Source organism: Lutjanus erythropterus, chromosome 7, assembly GCF_056507025.1.
Source record: "Lutjanus erythropterus isolate fLutEry1 chromosome 7, fLutEry1.hap2, whole genome shotgun sequence".
Lineage (NCBI taxonomy): Eukaryota > Metazoa > Chordata > Actinopteri > Lutjaniformes > Lutjanidae > Lutjanus > Lutjanus erythropterus.
In genome coordinates, this window is record NC_139323.1 from 14,235,909 (window position 1) to 14,260,188 (window position 24,280).

The following is a 24,280-nucleotide window of genomic DNA, read 5'->3' on the forward strand; positions in this document are numbered from 1 at the left end:
GGACTGCATTTTTACAAAGTTTCACACCAGTAACTAAAATTCTTATCTGTGCTGTGCCTGGGGCAGTGCTCTACAGCCCAATGACACGTTAGTTCACTGTAAAAGATTATTTAACCTTTACTGGAGTGAAATAATCTCATTTTTTTGTCATTAGCATTTGAATGCTTAAATGTAGAGGTAATTATAGTCCATTTAACAGCCACCCAGAAATAAAAGAGTAGTTCAGGCTATTGATCAATCATTAACTCAGACTGAACAGTGTGATCTCTGACTGGTTAATGTTGTCATAAAAGGACAGTTCAATCCAACATCCAAAATACTTATTTTCCCTCTTACTTGTGGTGCTATTTTTGAAGTGTGAGTTGCAGAGTTTTGCAGGTGTCTGCTGTGGGGATATCTGTTTTTTCTTGAACATAATGGAACAAGATGGCACTGTGGCGCCTGCCCGTGGTGTTCAAAGTGCCATGTTTTTTTATTTGAAAACCTCAACAGTAATGTCTCTTTCCAGAAATCGTGACCAGGTTACTCCTGACCTTTTTGTGAGCAGTTTATGTAGGAACTATATTCTTTCTAAAGGTAACCCCATCACTGTGCAGAAGGAGACGCACATCTACTCATGGATGAGAGATTGCCTTGTTTCACATTGTGTCCCTTTTGTGAATGTAGTCATCAGAAAAGAACCTCAAGCATGTCCAGCTGCCTTCGTATAGCTCCTAGAGAGATTTTGAAATGTTTTTTTTTTTTTTTGGCACTTTAAGCACTACAAGCCAAGTGCCATCTAGTTCCATTGTATGCAAGCCAGATATCTCCAAAACTCAGCAACTCACACAATCAAAACAATCGAGATGTAAAAAAAAAAACAAAAAAAACAGCACTACAGAGAAGAAGGAGTAAAAACACGTGCTGTTGTTTTTGGGGTGAACTGTCCCTTTAAATAAACAGTAGTGTCCATAAAATGAAATGTGCCTGGAAATTAGAGGTCAAAATGTCACAGCTGACCCTATTTACAAGACTTGGAGCACATGCTGAAATAAAAACTTCATCGTCACAAATAAATAGCAGGTGAAAAAAAAAACAAAGGTCTCGGCTGTACACAATATATTACACAGAGTTATTCACAATTTTTCATTATACAAAAAAAATACATGTACAAAAATGACTTCTCAACAATTTCCTGGAGTGACAATTCTCCTAGAAATACAGAAAAGCCTCTTCAGTGAACATCAGCTGCCCAGTCAGAGTATGGAAATGATAGTGTCGGAAATTGGCGAGGAGAAACAGGACACCAATCAAAGGAATTTATAATGTGAAACCTTTTCTACAGTAGCGCATCCATAGGAAGATAATTAGTGCACTGTCGTTGGATTGAATTCTACACCTCAGCAGACTCAAATCTCTGACTCATCATTTATGTATCCCAGACCGTCCAGACTTGAAATGTTGGCCATAGGTGTGAAGTGGTGCTCTCCATTCCCTTTGAAGTCAACAGCCGAGTGATTATTATTGGCACTGCAAGGTCTTCCACACTCAGGCCCCAGGAGCTTTATCTCTGAAGTCCTGTTCGGGATGTGCATGTATTCAGCTGACTGCCTTTTCACCTCGCTTTCACTGGAGCGCTGCGGAAACTTTAAGCACCCCCAGCGTCCTTGACTCCAGATCCAAAATATGACCCCCATCAGAGACAGACAGAGCAGCGCCAGCAGAGCCACAGCCACCTCCAGACGAGTCACCCTGCTAGTGTCGCTTTGATTCTCCGGGGCCAGCGGGTCCACGATGTCCTCAGTTGGCTCCGGCCCCGGTGCGACCGTATTCAGGCCGTGAATAGGGTCTGAGGAATTTGTCACCTCGTTGCCAGTAGTGGTGCTGTCCCCCACTCCCGAGCCGGAGTGCAGCTGTAACTGATAAACCGCCACAGTGCGATTGTACGCTCTGCCGTTGATGTGCTCCACTGACTCGCAGGTGTACACGCCGGCGTCCGATTCAGAGGCACTCAGGATGAGGAGGCCCCCGCTGTAGATGTAGTATTTGTTGTCGGAGTGAAGTGTTTGGTCAGAGAAGCGCCACAGGACCTGCGCCAAGTTGGAGTGGAGCTCGCAGGGCAGCTGGATGTTGTTCTCTGGAACTAGAGTAAAGTCCACAGCTGCTACTGGATCTATAAACACACACACACACACACACACACACACACACACACACACACACAAGGTTGGTCCCACTGCATACTAATGACAGAACTCCTACACCTTCTCTTCTTCAAATTGAAACACTTTTCAAGCATTTTCTAGTTTTTCCGGCACCTTACAACTGTGGTAGATTACATATTTATATACAAAATGATTATTTCACATCTGCAGCACATTAAATCAGATGTTATTGTTCTACAAACAAACAAAATTATGTTTTATGATACCATTCAACAGAAAAGTGACAAATTACCAGAAACACACCAAAGTTTTATTTTCAAAATGTGTCACCTGTCTATAAGTAGTGCTGGGCGATATGGCTTACAAATAATATCTTGATACTTTTGCACTATTCCACGATATATAATATATATTTTGATATACACGTTTTCACTAAAATAACATACTGTAAAAACTCAAATAGTGATGATCTTAAAGAGTTTGTTTCATTGCTGTAGAATAAACAGTATATAAAGTAGGGCTGGGTAATATTTTTTATCAAAGGCCTCTATTAATACTGTGACTATATTGTCAGTGCTTTCACAAAATATTAACACAATTACATTTTTGATAAATAATCATCACTAATGTGGATAAAGTTAAATAATAGGACAGGTAGAACAGTCCAAATTCCCATCACTTTACTGTACAACAGTATGCCACATCACAATATAACAATATAGAACAGCATTGTATGCCTGTCATATTTGATCTTTTTTCTTAATTCAAGTTTTATTTGTACTTTTTTTTTTAAATTCATAGTTATTTAGAATTATTGGCACTAGTGAAAGTTTACTGTTTCAAAGTCCTGATGTTATTTTGGATTTTCTATTAACAAACAAAGAATATTGGAAAATATAACAATGTCAGAATTTTTTTCAATCCCTAATATGGGCATCGGCCCCAAACTATCAGTATCAGTCAGGCTCCAGACAGATCACATTAAGTGTAGCTACATGCTCAGATTGCTAAGCGAGGCTTGAGTGGAGTCATTTTCATTTTGCATGAAAGGCAAAGCCAGTTAGGCTCTCTGACTTATTTTATTTACTTATCTTAAGCAAACTGCCCAGTCAAAAAAGCACTTTATCAAAACATTGAAAACACTACATTTAAGTATTGAAATTCAAGCGTTTTCAAAGATTTTCAGCACCTGTAATGAGTACAGGCTGCTGTGATGCTGATTCTTCACAGTAATGTATGTGAACAATGCCCTGTAGAGGGACAAACCTGGCTGAGGACATTGTGAGACGTCTCCCTCCTTCAGACTCTGTAATGCATGTGAGGTTGATGATAAGCTGTTAACTGAGGAGCACTGCTGGCTGCTGAAGTCCCAGGCACAGTAAGGATCCCTGGCCAGGATACAGTCCACACAAGTGTCGTAGCGGCTGCAGTTACTGACCGGCATCTGGATAGCACCAAACTCTGAACCGGCATACAGCTGGCCCTGTGTTTGCACACACACACACACACACACACAAGCAAATTAACAAACCAATAGCATTTAATCTTTATTACCAGTGAAGCTTTTTTACTGCCAGGTACTGGCAATTAAGTGACAGCATATCTAAATTAACATAAATTCAGACTGAAGCTTATTGTACAATATTTGCCATGAAAAACAGCAGTAAATTACTATAACCTATGATGATGAGCTAACATGCCATTTTTGCCACAACTTCACATTGAACCTGTTGTGAGTTACCTTGCCAGACGAGAGGCGCAGGGTGATTATAGGCACTGGGTTTTCATACAGTTGAATCTCTTCAATGATGAACATCTCTCCATCATAGTTGACAGCCTTCTGAACAAAACCATTTTCTATCAGGAGACAAAAAAAAGGACCACTTAATATTCATGTAATGATTACAAACATGCATTAACCAAGATCCTTGCTTCAACATATGCCCTCATTAAGTTACTGATTAAACAATTGTTACAGTGACTTTGAAAGTTTTCCATTATAAAGGGCCTGAAAATATATTTTCTCTTATTCTTACTATGAGCAATGGGCTCCTACATGAAAACATTTTTGCCAAAATCTGAACAGACTTGAGGTTTTTTTTACATGCATATTGTGTTTTTGTGGTAGAAGTGGGCGTGGCTCCCTTGGAAAAAGATGTCACAAATAAGATTTCAAATCTAAATAAAGATGTAATGACAGTTGTACAAAGACAGTCCTAATGAAACAGATTAACTGAGTTTTGAGGTGTTAAATTGTTATAAATAATAACCTAGGATGTGAAATAAAAATGTAAAAATTAACTAAATTTTACATTATAAAGAAAAAATTTTCAGGGACTTTAAGTGTTTAATTTAAGCTAATTATCCAACGGCTGCCACCATCAGTTCTGTTCTACTTTAAAGGGACAGTCACCCAAGTGTGAGTTGCCATGTTTTGGAGATATATGCCACAGAGAAGTCTGTCTTCTCTTGAACATAATGCAACTAAATGGCAAAAAATACATTTTAAAAACTCAACAGCCATGTGTCTTTCTGGAAATCATGACCCGGTTACTAAAGATAATCCACAGACCTTGTAGTGAACAGTTTCATGTTCAAAGTATTTTCTTTCTACCAAAAACACCTTCCAACTGTATCACTGCACAGAAGGAGGCATGCCTCTACTCATGGACGAGATTCTCATGCTTGTGACAGTGCAGAATGTAAACATTGATGGCGATACTGGCTGGTGTTGAGTAGTAGTAGAAACAAAACAGTTCATACATGAACAATTACAGACCCATCTCCAATATCTACTTTCTATCTGAAATCTTGGAACATGCAGTTGCCTCCAAACTGAAACTGTGCCTGGACTCCAGCCAACTTTATGAACCATTTCAATCTTGTTTCAGATCCCATCACTGCACAGAAATCATCCTAATCAAAGTCACAAATCACCTCCTCTTTATCTCAGATGCCCAAAGTCTCAATATTCTCATTTTACTCGACCTGACAGTGCTGACTTTGCCAACATCAGTCACTCCGTCCTCCTCTCCCGCCTTAACTCCTCCATCTGTATCTCTGGCACTGTTCTGTCCCGGTTTGAATCACGCCTGCCCAACCGCCGCCAGTTCACTAGCATCGATACAGCCCCAGTCTCTCAAGGTGTCCCCCAAAGTTCGGTGCCCCCTGCTCTTCATGTTTCCCCTTGGTCACATCATATGCTCCCAGGGTCTGTGTTTCTACTGTTATGTTGACGACATCCAGCTCTACATCTTCACCAAGTCCATTACTGCTACCACTCACTCTGCTAAAAAAGCCTGGCTGCAGGCTAATTTCCTCAAACTCAGCAGTGACAAACCTGAAATCCTCATAATCGGCCTCAAAACCCCTCATCCAATCCTGCCACAATTCTTCTCTCTGCATCGATGGTTCCACTGTTCCTGCTTCCACACACATCCGCAACCTTGGTGTCATCTTTAATCAGACCCTCTCCTTCAAACGCCATGTCAATCACATTACTAAAACTGCCTTTTTCCATCTTAAAAACATTGCCCATCTTCACCCCTTCCTTTCCTTCTCAGCCACTGAAATCACCTCACGACTCAACTACTGCAACAGCATCCTGCACAGAACCTCCACCAAAATTCTCAACGGACTACAGAACATCCAAAACTCAGCTGCCCGTCTGTTCTCCCACTCCCTCACCAGAGATCACTTCACCCCAGTCCTTCAAAACCTCCACTGGCTCCCCGATCAACAAAGAATCCAGTTCAAAATTCTCCTCATCGCCTACAAAGCCCTCCACAACCCAGCCCCCTCCTACCTCAATGACCTCCTGCACTGCCAAACTCCTACCTGCAACCTCAGATCCTCTTCGCTTGTTTTTCTACTGATGTTGCTTTGTACTGTTTTGTAGTTATAGCTGCTTTTATGTTGATACTACCTCACTGTTTCCATGTTTTGTTTTCCTTTTTTTCTGCCATGTAATGTGTCTTTGAGTACCCTTTAAGCACTGTACAAATAAAATGAAATAAATTCTAAGATTTTTATAGTGAAACTTCTCGATGTGTGGACTATCTTGAGTAACCGGATCATGATTTCTGGACAGAGACAATGCTGCTGAGTCTTTCAAATGTATTCTTTGCCATTTATTTCCATCATGTTCAAGAGAAGACAGACATCTCTCAAGCCGATACTTCCAAAACTCTGCAAATCACACCAAAACAATCTAAATGGATAAATAGCGCTACAGGTAAGATACGTAATATGTATTTTTGATTTTAGGGTGAACTGCCCCTTTAATCCTGGTCAAACAGCACCTGTTTTGTTGCAGATATCCTATAGTTTACCCGTGCCGATGAACATGACGGCATGGTATCCGTCCAGCGCCAACACGCTGTCCACTACAATCCGAGTCAGCAGAGGTCCCCTCTTCACCAGCAGCGGCCCTCCGGTCTGAGGGCGAACAGCCTCGTCCATGAGTGGGCGGTCCCTGATGAACTGGAGGGTTTTGTCAGGAAGGTCCAGAGAGCGATTCATCCCCATTTTACGCGCAACATTATTGATGCACTGAAAGACAAAACTTCACTTTAGAATTGTGGTTTTTTTTTATTTGCCTTGTACTCTTTAATACCCAGTATCACACTTTATTTGAAGGGGTGATGATAAGACTGTCATCACACTGTCATAACAACGTCATGACACCTGTCTTGAACATGAAGGAGTCTATGACTGTTTCATTAGGTGCCATTCAATTATGTCATTTTTAGTGCAAAGTTGACATTGTTTGAGGTCTTCTTTATAACAACTTGACATTAATCAAGCCAATAATGTCTTTGATATGACAACTTGACATTATCAAACTTGAAGTAACTACTTAGCTTTATGTTTTAACATGACATTATACTGTCATATGTGGTTGGTTTTGACACTGGCCATCATTAGACGAGTGTGAGTTTGTCATGAATATTATCTTGACCTCAAATAAAGTTGTACATTTTGGATTTGTCATAAAATGTCATAATAAGATGTATAATAAAGTGTTATAAGGTCAGAGTACAGTTGCAAGGTGATTTAGCTAACAGAGTTAGCGGTTATTCAGTTAATTTGTTGCTAAAGTAGGCCTGACCACTGTCTGCTGTTATCTGTAGCTGGATATAGCTAGTCTAGGTTAATGTCATGTTGCCATAACGACGACATCTCAAACAACTTTGCATTAATAATTACACAATTGGCTGAATGACGGCTGTCATGAAATGGTTGTGACAGTGTAATGACAGTCTTATGCACACCCCTTCAAATAAAGCACCAGCCACTTCAGGCTGCAATTAAGTCTTTCAACTCACCGCTCCTGGTCTGGGGACTGGCACCTCTCCAGTGTACATCACCCACTTGACGTGAGATGTCTCCACGGCAACAGGTGTCTTAAACTTGCCTTCATTGAAACTATCTCGAATGGCAGAAACACTGTACGCACATACTGCAGATGCCTGGGACAAGCTCCTGGAAAACACCAAAATATATTGCATCATGCAAACTGACAAATGTTTTATTTGTAGCACTGGAGAAAACTTTTTAAATTTTGAATCAATCACTCAAAGAATCAGTGTAAATATTAACTGCTAAATACCTTTTTGTTTTTTGTTTTTTTTTTAGCAATAATGTAAAAATAGACAGCTTTTTCATTCTTCCACAGTGACTGCTCAGCTTACTTCCTACTTGTTGCACGTCAACACCCACCCTGAGCCACCGGTTTGATTATAAGCACTTACGACTGGGGTGTGAAGACAGCATAGAAGACACTCTTCCTCCAGTCGTCGTGCTTCAGCAGGAAGACATCCTGGACAATGGGGGGCAGGCTGGGTTCAGGGAGGGAACAATCCAGACGAGCTTTCAGGAACGACGTCCATTTCCTCTGCAGTGTCCGCTGGCCGCCCATATCCCCCTAAACACGCAGACAGAGCGCTTTGTCATGGGCAGCGCTGCACATATATTCCACTTAACCACAACAACCAGAGCAGTGTCAGACAGACAGCGTGAGGCCAAACACAGGTTAGCACATTCTCACACACTAATGTTATTAATCCTTCTCTCTCTTACCAAAAACATATGACACCCCATTTGCATTTTTCAGTGTCTCTGTAAATGCCAAAGGTCTTGCAGAGAGTTTTTATTCTGTGCTTAATGATACCTTGCAGACACGGGCCACTCGAGACACTGCGACTTTGCTGTAGAAGTCATACTCCATGGCATTCTCACTGAAGAACAAGTACACCTTATCATCGTCCCCGTCTGGACTGTCAAAACTCTCACCCACAAAGTCCATGTAGACAAAGTTTGGCTCTGAAATCACAAAACGTGAAATTAACATTTTGAAAACTTTGATCTACCTTTATTCAGTTAAAGGATATCTACAAATATCATCAACTGAATGATTATGTATTAAGTGTATTATGAATTATTATAATTAATAAGTAGTGTGGCTGTTGTCAGTTCTCTCTAAACTATTTATTATATAAAACTTTAAGACTGAGTTGCACCAACAAAGATTGATATAATCTATGTTCTAATCAGAGTTTGGCAAAACTATGTTTAAACTAATAAAGTCATCTTTAAACTTCAGAACAAAAAAATCAGAACAAAACATTACATTATTGGCTAGTTAGATAAAACCTTAATTTGCCTAGTTATCTTAGTCATGATGAAGTAAAACTTGCTGACCATATTAATTGAGCAACTTCACTGTTTTGCTAAATCAATCTCAAATTTGGCATTTTAAAAGTCAAAACTCCTCAAGTGCAAGTTTTAAGTTCATACTGGATCACATTTAAATTGGAGTTTAAAATGTTGGTGCAACAGAATTCAATTCCATCTAGATTAAGTTTAAAAACTAAACAGAGTTTTAAAGAGAGGTTTAAATTTCATGATTTTAAACTGGTTTAAAAAGTTTGGTATAACATAATTGAAACTTTGAATTTAATTAGGTTTAAGGTTTGAATCCTTCTTGTTGCAACCCAGCCTTCATGGCCAGTTTTTGCAGAGGAGGAACTCACCACTGAGCCAGGAGCTCTTAAACTCGGTGCGGACAGCCAAGTCTGAGCTGCGTAGAATGACGGGCTCAGAGCCCAAGAAGTTGATGGATGTAGCAGAATACAGGTCATTTCCTGTTGGAAAAGAACAAGAGAAGAGGTTAAATTCCTGGAGATCCATTATTCATATCAAGTTGGAATATCTCATTTATAAGCCTTCTAATGGACTGAACCAACTTACTGTTTTTGACTGATGAGTGCATGTGTGAAGTGAGCAGGTAGCACTAGTCAAGATTATTGGGTAACATTTGTAATGCATTTGGCGCTCGGGCTGGTGAAATGCGCACTATCACAATTATTACACACCGATCCTTTCTGTTGGTGCACTTTGAACGTTCAGCAGTGTTTCATGCTTTGTTCCCTTTGGCAGCAAATCCTGACTCAGACACTCACCAACCATGAGGGAGGAGTATCTCTGGAAGGGATCAAAAGGACACTTCCCCTTTCCCTCCTCCTGCTTTCCCTCCAGCCTCAGCTGTCCATTAACAAACGTCTGTCGGAAAACAAAGGGAGAAACAGAGAGGGGAAAGTTGTTAAGAGAGGGAAAAGAGAGAAAAACTGACATTTTATTCAGACATAGTAGTGGCATACAGGCCTGGAATTATAGGACTTAACCAGCAGTTTTAGCCCACTAACTACAACTTGCATATATTTACATAATTACTCACCAATTTCCAAAGTACACAAAGATATATACAAGGTTTTAGATTAATCTCCAACCCTTGACTCAGCCATTGTTTTACACTTCTGTCTAAGTGACATCTTGCTGAGGCCATAGACTTACAGATCATCCCTTTAAGTAAAAGTAAATGTTTGTTTTTATATATAGTATAAAGGTTAGGTTATTGTGTTGTGGTTCTGCACATAGGAACAGGATACATTCAGGGTGCTCAGTTCTTTGTCAGAATACACTGCATTGATCAGCTAATGTACAACGTATGTTGGTAAGAAATCAAACCAAAGACATTTAATAAGGAAACTCTTATGTTTCTGAGGGGATAGACTTAATTTCAATTGCAATCAAGATGCACATTAAAGGATGGAAATTGAGTCTGTATAAGAGAGTGAATTGGAGTTTTCTTAATTTAATCAAAATCAAACCTTTCTAAGTCCTGCCTCTTTTGTCCCTGTACTCCAATAATAATTGATCAAGCTTGGTACCTCCTGCTTTATAAACAAAACAAAACAATGTTTATGTGTGTCTGTGTTGAAAACAAAACCAAATCTTGAAGATGGTTAAAAGATGTTGCTGGAGGACCTGTAAAAGTGACTTATATTCACATCTTATGTTGGCTGATAGCAAGTTGCTGGCTAATTAGCTTGCTGATCTACATCAATCATTAGCTATCTAGTTAGCTAGCATTTTATTAATATTAGGCGACTTCAGATATGACTAAACATTGCTTTTACAGGAAAAGGAGAAAGTTGACTGCCATATTCTGCCTATAAATGTCCTTAAATCATACACACTGGACCTTTAAAGGATAGGTCAGGTGATATTCTTTATTTTTCTTACTGTAAAAAAAAAATCCCATGGACAAAAGTGGTAGTGTTTCCATTTTTAACTAGCTAACAAACTACACACTGTCATTTTGCCTGAGAAAATGTGAACACAGGTCTGTTTAATCAAATTTCAAAGGGACTCCTCCCCACTGGCAGCCGTTAAGAATAACTATATAGAAATAATCGATCTCCTTGTGGATGGTCTTAATTTATGTAAGTCATATAGAGCTATCAGTAATAAACTGAAACCCTTTCATGACTGGTTAAAACTCCTTGTGGTAGCTTGAGAGACACATACATGCAAAACCAGGACCAAAACCATTTTTTAAACGTATAAAGTAAATAGGACCACTCTGTCTGGTCAAAGGCTTTTTTAGCATCTAATGATAACTGAACCTTTACCGGAATGGGTTCTAGCATAATCTGAGAAATCCTCCACATATTACTCAAAGACAGACGACCTGGGACGACCTGTCCAATTCAGTTTCAGTTACATTATTTACTGCGCCCTGGAGTTTGGACTAAACATTTTTAAGATTGGGTGAGTGACACCAACACGCTCAGGAGGAAGTTAAGTATTCACTGACGTACTAACACATTATTGGTCTTGATCTTTTGTGAGATGTGTTGACAACAAAAAATATAAAATGTCGTCCTCATCCTTTAAACATCTTTAAAGTCAATGAGGGGTTTATAATCAAAGTAAAGGAAAAAGGACAAATGTTTAGAACTCATTTTAATGACCGCTAATAAACAGACGTCCTGTCCACAGAAACTGTTTATAAACTGTTTACATGTTGTCCTCTCAAATGACTTCATGCATTACAGTCAGTCTCAGAGGCTGGGTCATGACCCACAGGTGGGTCACAGGAGATTTTATTTGGGTCACCAAGTAAATAAAGGACTATGAAAAAAAAATCAAGATTCATATCTGCAGTACACCTTTTATAAAGCATTTAAAACATGTATATCGTTTGACTGTCAAGAGGAAAACACAAGAGCTTGTTCATGTTGTCTAAATGCAGTTATTTTGTCTTATTTATGAAAACTCAACATTTTAAGGTAAGTTCCTTCAATAGATTTTTCAAATTCTTAAGTTAAGTTAAAGTTTTACCAACTAATAATGTTTTGTTGAGATAATTTACTTTTCTTCTTTAGATAAACTTGAATATTTGAGTTTTAGACCCCCCTGAAATTGTGTTTCAAACATTATTGAGTAAACTTGTTAAAAGTGGAAAATGATTAATATTTTAATATTTTCTAGTAAAAACATTTAATTTTCAAGCACCCATATGACAAATCAGGTTCACATCTCACTGTGAATGTTTTTTAGAGCACATTTTTTTTAATTTCTAAACTTCAAAGATTCATGTTTACTTAAAGAAGAAAAGTAAATTGAGTAAAGACTCAAAAATCTATTATATTAAGTTACTTGAAATTTTGAGTTTCAGCTTTTTTTTATATATAGGTTTGTTTTCTTCATTAGAGGAAATAAAAACAATGAGATAGCCTTTTAACTCTAAATACATACTAGTCTAAATACATACATTTCTCATTAAGTATGGAACATGTATATGGATGTGACAAGATAATATAAGATGATGCTTAATTGGCAGTAAAAACGATCAGGTCAGGAACGTTCATTTAAGCACAAATTAACTCTTACGTGACTTGGGTCATGATGCTTTGTCATTTTTAAAAAGCAGGTTCTCCAGAAATAAAGTTTGGGAAACACAGTATACTTACCAAATAATCACAGGTGGGGCTAAAAGCATTTGTGCCACACACATACATCGTGGTGTCATTCATTCTGTGCAGGATTCGAATGTAGTTACGGCATTCCACCTGCAACAAGATCCAGCAGAGAGAATGCCAAGGTCAGAGCTTTGTTAGTTCAGCCGCAAAAACACAAACATGCCACATACACACTAAGAGCCTGGAGTGGAGCTGCTGACCAGCAGGTCAAGGCTGTGTACATGCATTCTCTCCTCATGCCTTTATTTGGACATTCAGTTGGAAGCTGTGAGCAAAGCACTTCAAAGAGAATTCAGTGTAAAGAGTTGAAAAGATAAAAAAAAAGAGACTCCCGTATAAATGATTTACAAATGCAAAGAGATAAACTGCATCGGGGAGTACGCTGCAGCGAACAGTCATCTTTTGAGGCTGTATCCGTGCCCTAGAAGTAAAAGTTGTGTTCAAAGACATTACACAAACCTCAGCATGTTTTCCTTTGTACGTGCACTCCCTCTGCTTCTCCTCAGTCACCCGCCAATACACCTGCATCAACACAGGGAAAGTGTCTTGTCAAAGCACGCAGGAACGGTGTCGCAACCCCGCAGCAAGACAGAGGAGCTGCAGCACGTTTACCCTCACACACATGTCACTGTTTGTCTAACATCAAGACCAGTCAGTGTAGTACCTGCTAGTTGGGAAGCCAAGCCCTTTTCAGTTGTGACAGTTAGCTGTGTAATTACAATTATGGATCAACAGACCACTGTGTAGAGCTCGACAAGACTATTATCCATTCAAATTCCTCATGCAAACATGTGCTGGACAAATAGACAACAGTGCTGAACTGGCAGCTGAGGTGAGAGTAGCTCTATTCAATCAAATGTGTTTCTGAGAGCATTTCTTCAGCCAAAATACACTCTAGAAATACTAAAAGACAGCAGAGAAAGATATAAAACGCATACAGTTATTAGAGGAATGACTAGAGCCGGTGAAATGTTTCCAAATAGTAAGAGGTGACAAGAGGCTGCGCTTTTTATGAGACAAACTACTGGTTCCCAACCTGGGGACTAAAATGATGAAAGGGAGGAGAATGCAAAAAATATTTACTTATGTCGCACAAAATATGATTTTTTCCTAACTTTCTTCAACTTTCTTCCTTTTTTCTTGTAAAATACTGAATACTTTCCTCTGAACTCCTTCAGTTCAGACATGCTGGGGGAAAAGCCTTTGGCTGAACTCACATCCACACCACCACAACCTGCAATGTGGAGTCACAAACACACATGACTTCACTTTAAGGAGTTATAAGCTAAAAGTTTCGGAAACCGCTGATTTAATCCATGATTTGGTGATGAAATGTTTTTCAACCACAATCATCAAATATCAGGAGTTGCTGGTCTTCTTCTACCTCGGTCAGTTTGTTTATTTGGGTTATTGTGTGACTTTTGTGAATCTAAACTAACCCTTTAAAACACCAAAGTAACACAAGACCACAAACAAACTAACAGATTAAGACAGCGGTAGACCAACAACTCCCATGATCTGTGAGGTAGAGTCACTGTTTTTGCCAGTGGAGTCTGGTTGCTTTGGTGAGAGTAATATTTGGCTTATCCAATGGCGGTTTCCCATCAGAAAAGGCTGTCTGATGGAAAAGTAAAGCAGTGAAAATATTAGAAATATACCATACACTCAAACTGACGGTGATTTTTGTTGGTGGCTAACACAGCATAACATGGCTAACGTTTTGCTGGTGACCCTGTCCACAGTAGTACGTTGCTTAGCCTCCTACACCGGGATTCCTCTCTGCTTCTCCAAACTGGGGTCATGTCGACTGCCATCTATTGTAGGTAACACACTGACTATGGATAAGTATCTCATACAGCCACACTTCAAAAAATCCGAACTATCCCTTTAAGGGGTTGTAAGCTAAAAGGTTTGGGAACCACTGATTTGTCCAGCCTTGAGTGGCTTCCTGATTATTTGATAAATTGTTTTCATCACAAACATAAAATATTATAAGCGCTGAATAAATCTTTCATTTTTTATCTGCAATAATTAAAAGTATATTAACAGCTACTTCATCAAGCAAAAAGCATCTGCATGCTCATATTTAACAGACATGTGAGTTTATCCTGCGCATACTTGTAAACTTTTTGGTTTTTTTTTTTGGGATAAATCTCTTCACATGTTCTTACCGCAGTTTTTCTGACTGAGATGTTGTTGATGTCCAGAGCGTATATGGCCTCTCTGGCTCCCAGCAGCAGCACACCCAGGTCGTCTCTCATCAGCATAGTGGAGTAGTTGAAGATCCCGTCTTCTCTGAAAGACTTCAGCTCATCTAAACAGGAGAACATCTGCTTAACTACACTGCATTTGGTATTTGATGCATGTTGTCTTCTACATTTTAGCTGCTGCGAGTGATTCCGTGCAGATGGAAAAACACTCCCACAGCAGAAACAAAATGCAAATTCACTCACATTCACTATTTGTGCCATATATCATGGTTAAAATAGCCAAATACGTTCTTAAACTGCTACAAATTCTGCTGTAAATCAGTTACAGTCCAGTCAGAATGTGCGATGACATTAGTGGGGAGGCGTCAAGAGATTGTGACTTACTCTGGAAGGGGACAGTCTTTCGTGGGACGCAGTAGTGAGTGTTGAGTGCACTAAGTGAAACATGGAGCATCAATCCACAGATGAGGCTCAGGGCTGAGAGAAGAGACATGGCTCAGAGTCCAGGTTTGTCTAAGTGCGGAAGAGCTGCAAAATCCAGCTCTGCCACCGAAGCACCCGATCAGAGACAGAACATGGTCCAAGGTCTCAGTCCAGATGTTACAATGTGGTGATGTCACTGTACCGGACATGTGCCGCTCTGGCACAAGACATCTTTGTTTTCCTCTAAAGGGAGTTCATACGCGTGTCTAACCGGGGCTGTAGAGAGCAGCTCAGCCTGCCTCGGTTCAGTCTGAAGTCCTGCGTGATGAGGAGTATCTATGTCGGCGTTAGCCTCCAGCGCAGCGCTAATGAGCCACTGGTGTCCTCTGTGGAGGGAGGAGCAGAAGCCATGCTGCCCTGCTACTGCTGAGGGACACTGGAGGAGATCGTCTTCATGGCGCCCACCTCTAGGAAAGATATGAAAATATTCTGCATTAAATTATTAAAGTGGCCCACAATGTGGAAATGTGGACTTCAAGGCTAAATGATGTGTATATTAAGACAGACAAAATGGACATGTCAGAAATTAACACTTTGCCTCATTCATTGATAATTATCATAAAGTGCAACGTAAAGATTCCCTCTTTTCAATAATTGTAATGTGAATGTGTTGGTTTATTATAAAAGTGCTGCTTTTATTCACCTTATAAAATTATCAACATGAAAATCTATGCTGTAAATCGACAGAAAGAAACAATGAAAGAAAGACAGACTTTAGATTATGGGTGGACGATCTGCCCAAAGTATGTTTTCATAATCAGTTTAATTGAAGTCATGAACCATGATCTAGATCTTTTTTCTAAATTTTAAAATGCCCTGTAGACTGTAACCAGACTTGAAATATCCTGTGAATTTCTGCAATTGCACCATTACAACGTTGCATTAAAGATACTACACAGGTTTCAAAATGGTGATGAAAGCCTGACTTTAAGTTGAACTTTTAAACAGAGGCCAAATGATAACATAATCATAAAACAGTGAAGTAATTCATCCAAATATCATAGCCATCTAATTGGCTATGCTAACCGCATGATTTGCTAATCAACGAGGTTTGGAAGAGGCCATTAACAACTACAGTTTCTACGATTCCCCTGAAAAGCAAACTGTTGACACTTTAAAGATCAACCACAAACTAAAATCTCTTCAGATCTTTCATGAGAGAACTATAACCATAATAAAATCCTTCCTCTTAAAGGAGCAACCCAGCAATTTAGTGTTGCATTTTCATGATGGAGGATTTACGAGAGACAGATTAAATTGAGAAAGGTCAAAACTGACCTGACTTTCAGTGCATAAAATGATCCAAAAACACTGGATTCTACAATTCCCATAATGCACCTCAAAAGCGTCTTTTATTAGACAAATGCCTTTAAAACTCCCAAGTTCACCCAATTTTGTGATAGAGGCTTTCTGCTGTTTTGTAGATATTTGTGGTCTCCAAGCTCAGTCCAAGATAACCCTGATGACCTGGTTGTTTTCTCAGACTTCAAAATGCTCCCCTCAGAGCCACAGCAGACATTAAAGAACTGTTTTCACAAGCTGACTTGTATTCCTTGTGACAAGTGAAATGGTCTTCACATATAAAATTGGTTGAGTGCTGCCAGCGCTTATTCCTATACCTAAGATTTAAAGCAAGGATGCGCCAATCCAATACTCGAGGAAGTATTGGTATCAGCCCAATATTAGACAAAAATCACTGGATCAGTTTTCCTCACCTCTGTCCCCTTTAGTGCCTGCTCATGGTGGGAACTGGCTCGACTTTATCTGATACAGTCCATTAGTCTTAACTATCATGTAAGTGCTTAACTAAACTTTGGTCGACACGCTGTAAAGAGAGATGTGTCAGGAGTGAGACAGATGAGCAGCATCTGTCACATATCTACAATATGAGTGAGACCTGTCAGCAGCGCTGTCATCATGTCAGCCACGTGGAGTTATTTTAAGATTAAGGAGTCAAAGAATCAAAAATGCTGCAGGTCTGAGCATGATGATTTTTAAATTGTTAGGTTAAACAAAGTGCATCCATACAAATGTATTGTGAACAGCTTAGTTCTTTAAGAGAGTGAGGAAGATGGGATTGGATTGATATCAGCAGACAGGCTGCATCGGTATCTGATATGAAAAAGTTGTATCAAGCCTCCGCTAGTTTAAACATTCAGTGAAAAGGACAAGAGACAGACACTACGAGGGCAGGGAAAGTGCCATATAAACCATGTTGCCACTGCAGGGACTATAAACCTTTGGAGGCATTTCCACTACAGGGACCTGGGTCTAAATTAACATTATTTTACCCCACAAAGAGTTGCAGAACATTTCTGACTGATCAAGTATTTGTGCATTTTATTCCAGCCACTACACTACAATACTGACGTATCAACATGGAGTTAAAGAGGAAAGCACACCAGAGATGGACTGATGGTGCAATCCAGGCCTCGTAAGGCTCAAGTCCAGCAGCAAATGCCTAATGTTGTTGCAGTGTTGCACAAATAACGCTGCCTGTCTGTCACTTTATATGGTATCATAGTTGTTGAAGGGTCGTGCATGAAAATAACATACAAAAACAGCCCACGCCTTTTCATATGTCCGCAGATTAATTTGTCTAATCTTCACATGTCTTTAGATCATGGACATGTGAGGAAATGCAGCCATACATGAACATGTCTTGCTTGCATGCTGATTTTTAAAAGCACATTTATCAAAAAGGCATACAGCATGCAAAACAGGGATAAATCACTGTTACATCAGAGAAGTCTAGCACCACTTCCAGTCACATCTATGAAAAGTCATAATCGTAAACGTCGCAGAGGAAACTGATGTCAAGTGAAATTCTGCCCCGCTGCCCACCAGCCCCCACTCTCTCTTCCTCCTCCACTCTCAGTATCTTCCTGTCCTCCTCCCTGATAAGAGCCTGCTTCCTCTGGGCTCAGCGGGGTTCATGCAGCAGAGGGGGATCAGTTCAGGTTTGGGCATGCATGCAGATCACAACAATTCACTGCTTCAGCGCTCCATCCCTGCACCCTGGGAATCATGCTGAATTGAGACTTACCGCTTCTTTGTCAAGTTTCTTTCTGTTTTGACTAACTGAGCAGCGCGGCCTCATTCAAAATTCATCAAGGCGCTTTTTCTCAGAATAACACACAAAGCATATACTTAAGAGTCAGACTCGCAAGGTAAAAACTATACTCTCATCTTTTGGGTGCACACTGCTCAAAAGCCGCCGTACCACAAGGCTGCTTTGCAACCGTTATTTAGATTTTAGCTCACAGAGAAAAAAAAAATACAGCAGATTTCACAGGATCGCATTCCTTTGAAACACACACCACAGAGCCCTCGCCTGTTGACAGGAACCAAAATGACAGCATCCAAATTTCCTCGAGAGACAGCCCTGCGCTCGCTCCCCCGTGCCTCTGAACAACCTCAGTTTTGAATGTGCGTTTTGCAACAAACTGCCATGCTCCCACCTTGTTGTTACTTGACACAGCGGGGACGAGCTGCTGCATGTATAGGACGGCTCATCTGTTGTCAGAGCGCCAATGTCTTGAGCACTTTTCCCCTCGGGCGGTGAGGGAGGGGTGGGGGTGGGGGCATTGAGGCAGGGGCTGTAGGTTGAGCGTTACAGCGGAATGGAACGACTGCAGGTTGTATCTCACAGAGTTTGACAGATACTTCGAAACAGTGCGGACAGGCAGGTATGGCTATAACAATAGAGGAGCATGCAGCAGTTGTCCCTTTGTTTATCCATGGTCACACTCACACACTGACATGAGCACGTGCGGCCAGGCAGTGAGGGGGGAGGAATGAACAGCTGAGGGTTTTACTCGAGTTACTGGTTACCAGTTCCACAGAGCTGATTTTCTTATACAGTAGGACCCTTATGTTTGGTCTGATTGTTCTAGTTCATTGAAATTACTTTTCTTCTTCTATGACATTTGACTGGACAGAGAATGCAAATTCCTTGAGCATAATAAGGAGAAAGACATATATTTTTACTATGATATGGAAATTCTTTAGCTTTCTTTAATCAAAAATTGTTTAAAAATAAAACTTAGACCCTAAGGTACACATTTTAAAGAAGGAATGCACTTTTCTGTTTTTTGAAGAAAGAAAGATTGTGTCTGTTGGATTTATGAGTGTACAAAGAGTTATTGCCACAAGGCTATTGGCAATATAAATGAGAAATCATAGCTACAACGCTTTGGAACATTAAGTTTAGAACTAATGAATACATTTACAATAAAATAACCTGCCTCGATTAATAAGAACTTAAAGCGATAGTTCAACCAAAAATTAAATTTCACTCAATATCTACTCACAGTTCAAAAACACTCCCAGAGCTTCAGTGGAAAACAGCGTTGTAGCTGAAGTGAAACTGAAGTGAACAGGGACCAGTTTTAAAATGTAAAAAAAGAACACAAAAAAAACCACAAAATGTAACCTGATCCGCGTGCACATGCCTGAAGCAAGTACACAAGCTCTCGCCCAAGCAGCGCAGTTGCAGAAAAGAAATGATGTTCCTCTTCTAAGTCCTCGGATATTTTCTTCTTTGTTGAAAGTTTGCAAAGTCAATTCTGCACGTAACAAGTCACTATTTCTGAGCAGATCTCTCTCTGTTGTCTGAGTCGTGTCCAGGTAGCATGTAAACACAGATATGAAGGTATCACAGGATCTCGTATATCTCGTGTTGCGCCGTTTGGGCGAGAGCTTGTGTACCCGCTTCAGGCGTGTGCACGCAGATCCAATCTGAGAGGCTACAGTTGACCTTTAGGCTAAAAACATGGTGTAAATTACGTCTTTTTGGATCACTTGGACACTTGGATCACACCACACAAGCAGTATGGAGACATTTTGTGCTTTTTTTGTGTTCTTTTTTTTTTACATTTTAAAACTGGTCACTGTTCACTTCAGTTGTACTGGATTTGGCTGCAACACTGTTTTCCGCTGAAGCTCCGGGAGTGTTTTGTGAACTGGAGATCTTCACCCATCCTAGATATTGAGTGAAATTTCATTTTTGGGTGAACTTTCGCTTTAAGCACCACTGCAAATCTGTTTCTTTTATCCTAATAATCCTAAAAATCCTGAAGCAGGTTACTACAGCCCTCAACAAACACAACCTTCAATGCAACATGCATACATATATTGAGATTTGAATGTATGTATGCATATGTTAGCATACTTATATAAATAATGTCTGTGTCTGTAACGGAAATGTGTATATACATATGCACAAGTATGTATGTGTATGGGCAAGTGTAGCATGTTGTGGGTATGTGTATGTGTATGCATGTGTATGTATATCCATGTGCCAGAACTATGTGAGTACTATTTGTTGGTAACCTGAGATCAGCTTTCATTCCAGGAAAAGAATACGTGCAGTGATCATTTTTGTTTCTTTTTTTTTCTTTACCTTTACCTTTCTTTATCTGACAAATACTTTAATCTTTAGTAACTAGTCCAGCCAAAAACACTTTCCTCCAAACTGTCAGGTCTTTTGGAGCAATGAAAAACTGCCATGTTTTTAGCTTTGTTAACTTTTCAGATAATCTATTGCCTTTGTTTCTTTGGCTTAAGTGTCTCAACTTCTAAAGGAGCATTCCTTCCTTCATTCATCCTTATTTACTCTCCTTAACATCTCTTCAGGTCTTCACTGACTCCACAGGGGAAAAAGCGGCTCTTAAACGGCTAAATTTTGCACCGTTTTCACCAGTTGGTTGCTAAATTTGTCTGTGTGTCATTTGGTGGTGGTTTATCAGAGCTTTACAGATCAAAGCCCTACCACCCCCGCAACCTATGTTTCACCCTCCTCGCCACAGATACAAATAAATAATTAAATAAATAAAACACACTTTAGGAGATTTTCATGCCTTCAGGTATAACTGCTTTTATAATAGACAGGGCACACACTATAATAGACTTGTGTTGTTGTGATGTATGTGTATATCTTTCATGAATGGTTTGTTATGTTCCTCTACAGAGAACAATAAAGAAAGAATCTGAATCTGTATTTGTGGAAAATAGCTGCCTACAGCGGAGACCAACCAGGTTTGTGGTCTAGAAAACCAAAACAATTATTTCGACAATTAGACTGAAAGCTTTTCAAAGAGCTGAAGAACACTGCAGAGTTCTCTTATCATTCTCTGTGGGTTTGTTACTTTGAGCAACACTTTTCACATTAAAGTCATTTGATGTATTATTCATAAAATATCGTGTAAAGTGTAGCTTTAAGGTTTCCATCAAAGCTGATGATAGTAAGATTGTCAATAATGACCTGATTACGTCTTCAAAGTATGGCCATTTTAAAATTATGAAACATTTTTTTGCATGAGAGCAAACTCTCTATTAAAGCATGTCTGACATACATTAGAGCTCTCCCCGTTGTGGCGGACCTGGTGAGAGAGAAAAAAAACTGCCCCCATTTCAAAGTGCTCTGACCCAACCTTCAATAAAATTATAGTGCATGAATAAAAGTAACCTTTAGACCAACAGATTACGAGCCTACATTTATGTGTCAATGTCCTCCACTTTTGTTTGCTTTGGTGTTCTTCTAATTAATCGGGAAGGACCCTCCCATGGACTGTTTGACCCCTTGCCTGATAACTGCCAAAATCCTTTTGTAATGCCGCACTAGCATTAATATCTGCAAACTTAATGGATGATTTATTAACCATTTACAGTAACAACACTTCTGCAAGTATGTGTCATGGTAGTGGCAGGTCTACAGTGCTAAGATCTCATCACTGTTCTCTCTTCCAGGCTGGTAAAAACTGGTGTGAAATCCAGTTCCGTCTTTTGTTTTTAGGGGATCAATGCTGATTCATGTACAGCCAGCAAAACCTGCTCAAGGACTGATCGTTAAACACACAGCGGTGTTATGCAGTTCTGAATGAATGACACTGTGAAAAACAGTACAGTATCTGCATATGATGAAAAACACTATTGTTTCTCTTGAAAGCCAACCTGAGACTTCTAATGTGTCATCATGTAAATACAGCGACCACAAAGTGAGTATCAGGAAAGATGAACGTCTAGGAAACCAGAACAAACAACCCGAGTGTGACTAAAATAGCGTCTTTACTCTGTTAGTCCAGATGCAAATGTGAAAATGTGTTTCCCACATGTCCCATTTATGCCAAGCAAAAATCCTTACAAGGTTAGCTGCTGTGGCTGCTGGTGGGTTTTTACTCATCAAGATGTAGAGCGTGAGCAACTGTGGGTTCAAAGGCTGCACATGAACTAGTATGATGGGCTGGAGAAGCCCTGCAGCAAATATCTCCAGACACTCAAACCACTTGAAGCATGAGGATATTTATAGTCTGTTCAGGAGCCGCCATCATATCTACAATACTCTACCATGATGGATCCTCACTACGACTGTGTGCTGCGTACAAAGTAAAACCCCAAACAGCAGCGTGTGAAACGTGTGCAGACAAGCACGCCCTGTCATCACCGTGAGTCATAACAAATCCAAAAAGCTGTGTGAGCAGTCAAACAGCTGGAGTGAGCCGTGACTGTGTGGGCCGCGGGCTCTGGTGCATGGCTTCCTTTACGCCGCATTGAACAAGCACCTCGGCTGTGGCAGACTAACCGGGGCCGTTCCATTCTGAGTCTCAAGTTACGATAGGAAGAGTCTACGATATGATTTTTGCAATTTGATATAACGGAATCAAATCGCTATTAACTTTGGGAATCCTGACATATCTTACTCCATCCTGTCTTTTTTCTCTGGTTAACATCACTACTCATCGACTTATGTCTGTTACCTAGCAACTATAGTACTTTTCTCATCTCGCTGAGCTTAACAACTTTGTTTTTTCATACAAACATAAAAAATGGAGCAAAACCAACGTTGTGCACAAGACAGATGAGTTAGAGGGGTTGATGACATCTGTAGAAAAATCCAAAAATGTTCTGTTTGTACAATTTACAACAAAGCTGCTCTGTATCGGATTTTATCAGACTGCATCTAAAATCTCTGATATAAGCGCTCCGATAAGCAGTCCATTTTCTGCTCCAGCACTTCTATCAATAGGTGACTCTGGTTGCTGACTATTGTTCTCTGTTTGAGTAACATCACTTGATCAAGCCTTTTCTAACTTTCCACACTACAAAATAAGTAATAAAAGTATGTATGATTCGTGCTGATATCGTATCGGATCGATATCAGTATCGGCGAATACTCAAGGCTGCAATATCGGTATCATATCGGAAGTGAAAAAGTTATATCGGGACATCCCTAGTCTCAAGTGTCAAATGTAATGTGTAATACACTTTTCCAATCTCAAGTTAGGATGAACATTAAGCATCCATCGTGCAACAAAAGAGCAGCTGTATTGACTAAAAAAGTAGTGAACACACCTGTTGGCTAGTTAATAAGTCAGCTACTACAGGTGGAGAAGTGAAAGTCAGGGCAGCTTAAGTTAGTTTGTTATCTAAAGTTTTTTATTATTTGGGAAATTAGCATGCTTGTATACACATTTCCTATCTTAGTCTGAATCAAAGTCTAATCTAAATCACACCCTAAACCTACTTACTATGGTTACAGTTAAGATATAATCTAAAAGTTAGGAAGATTCTGTAATACAGTCCCTGGTCTACAGGTTTGATACCAGTTGAGTCACTGTCTGACTGGTTCGTTGCCAGTGATGCCTGTTTTCCTGCCAGTTTCTGCCAGTCACATGTAAGCTGAGCAGCCCGCTGGCTGGTGAGCTGGCTGTGATACACAGTTCCATCACAGGGGCCTGAACAGGAAACCGGTTGTGGGAGGGTGTTCACCTTTGACACTCCTTGTGTGTGACAGACTCTGTTGTGCAACACTCGCTGGAAAACACACCCCAGTTCAGCAGCGGGTTATATTTTTGCAAGCTCAGATGGCTAAAACAACCCATTCTTTTATCATAATGACAGTGGCTTGCCACCTTTTGTTTTGATGTGCAGGAGAGTTGTAATTAGCTGAAAACAATACTTCAGAAACATGCTGTGTGTACAGTTTCCAAGCCTGTTATCACATATATCATTACGATAATGGAACAGTCAAAGCATTTAACGTGAATAAAGACTACAAACTTAAAATGCAGCAACCTGTCTAATGAAATCATTGCTCCTGCTCTGACAAATTACT

General features: G+C 39.9%; 1 protein-coding gene across 1 annotated transcript; it reads right to left on the reverse strand.

Moving 5' to 3' along the window:
• Positions 1 to 861: 861 nt before the first annotated feature.
• Positions 862 to 15,572, reverse strand: LOC146323750 (semaphorin-4E). The gene is made up of 13 exons (XM_084722852.1): positions 15,067 to 15,572; positions 14,644 to 14,786; positions 12,932 to 12,994; positions 12,464 to 12,562; positions 9,608 to 9,707; positions 9,179 to 9,289; positions 8,317 to 8,468; positions 7,898 to 8,070; positions 7,472 to 7,628; positions 6,476 to 6,695; positions 3,886 to 4,001; positions 3,411 to 3,627; positions 862 to 2,152 (listed from the first exon to the last, which is right to left on the reverse strand). Exons 1-13 carry the CDS (start codon positions 15,173 to 15,175, stop codon positions 1,389 to 1,391), a joined length of 2,424 nt encoding a protein of 807 aa, XP_084578978.1. The 5' UTR covers positions 15,176 to 15,572; the 3' UTR covers positions 862 to 1,388.
• Positions 15,573 to 24,280: the final 8,708 nt, after the last annotated feature.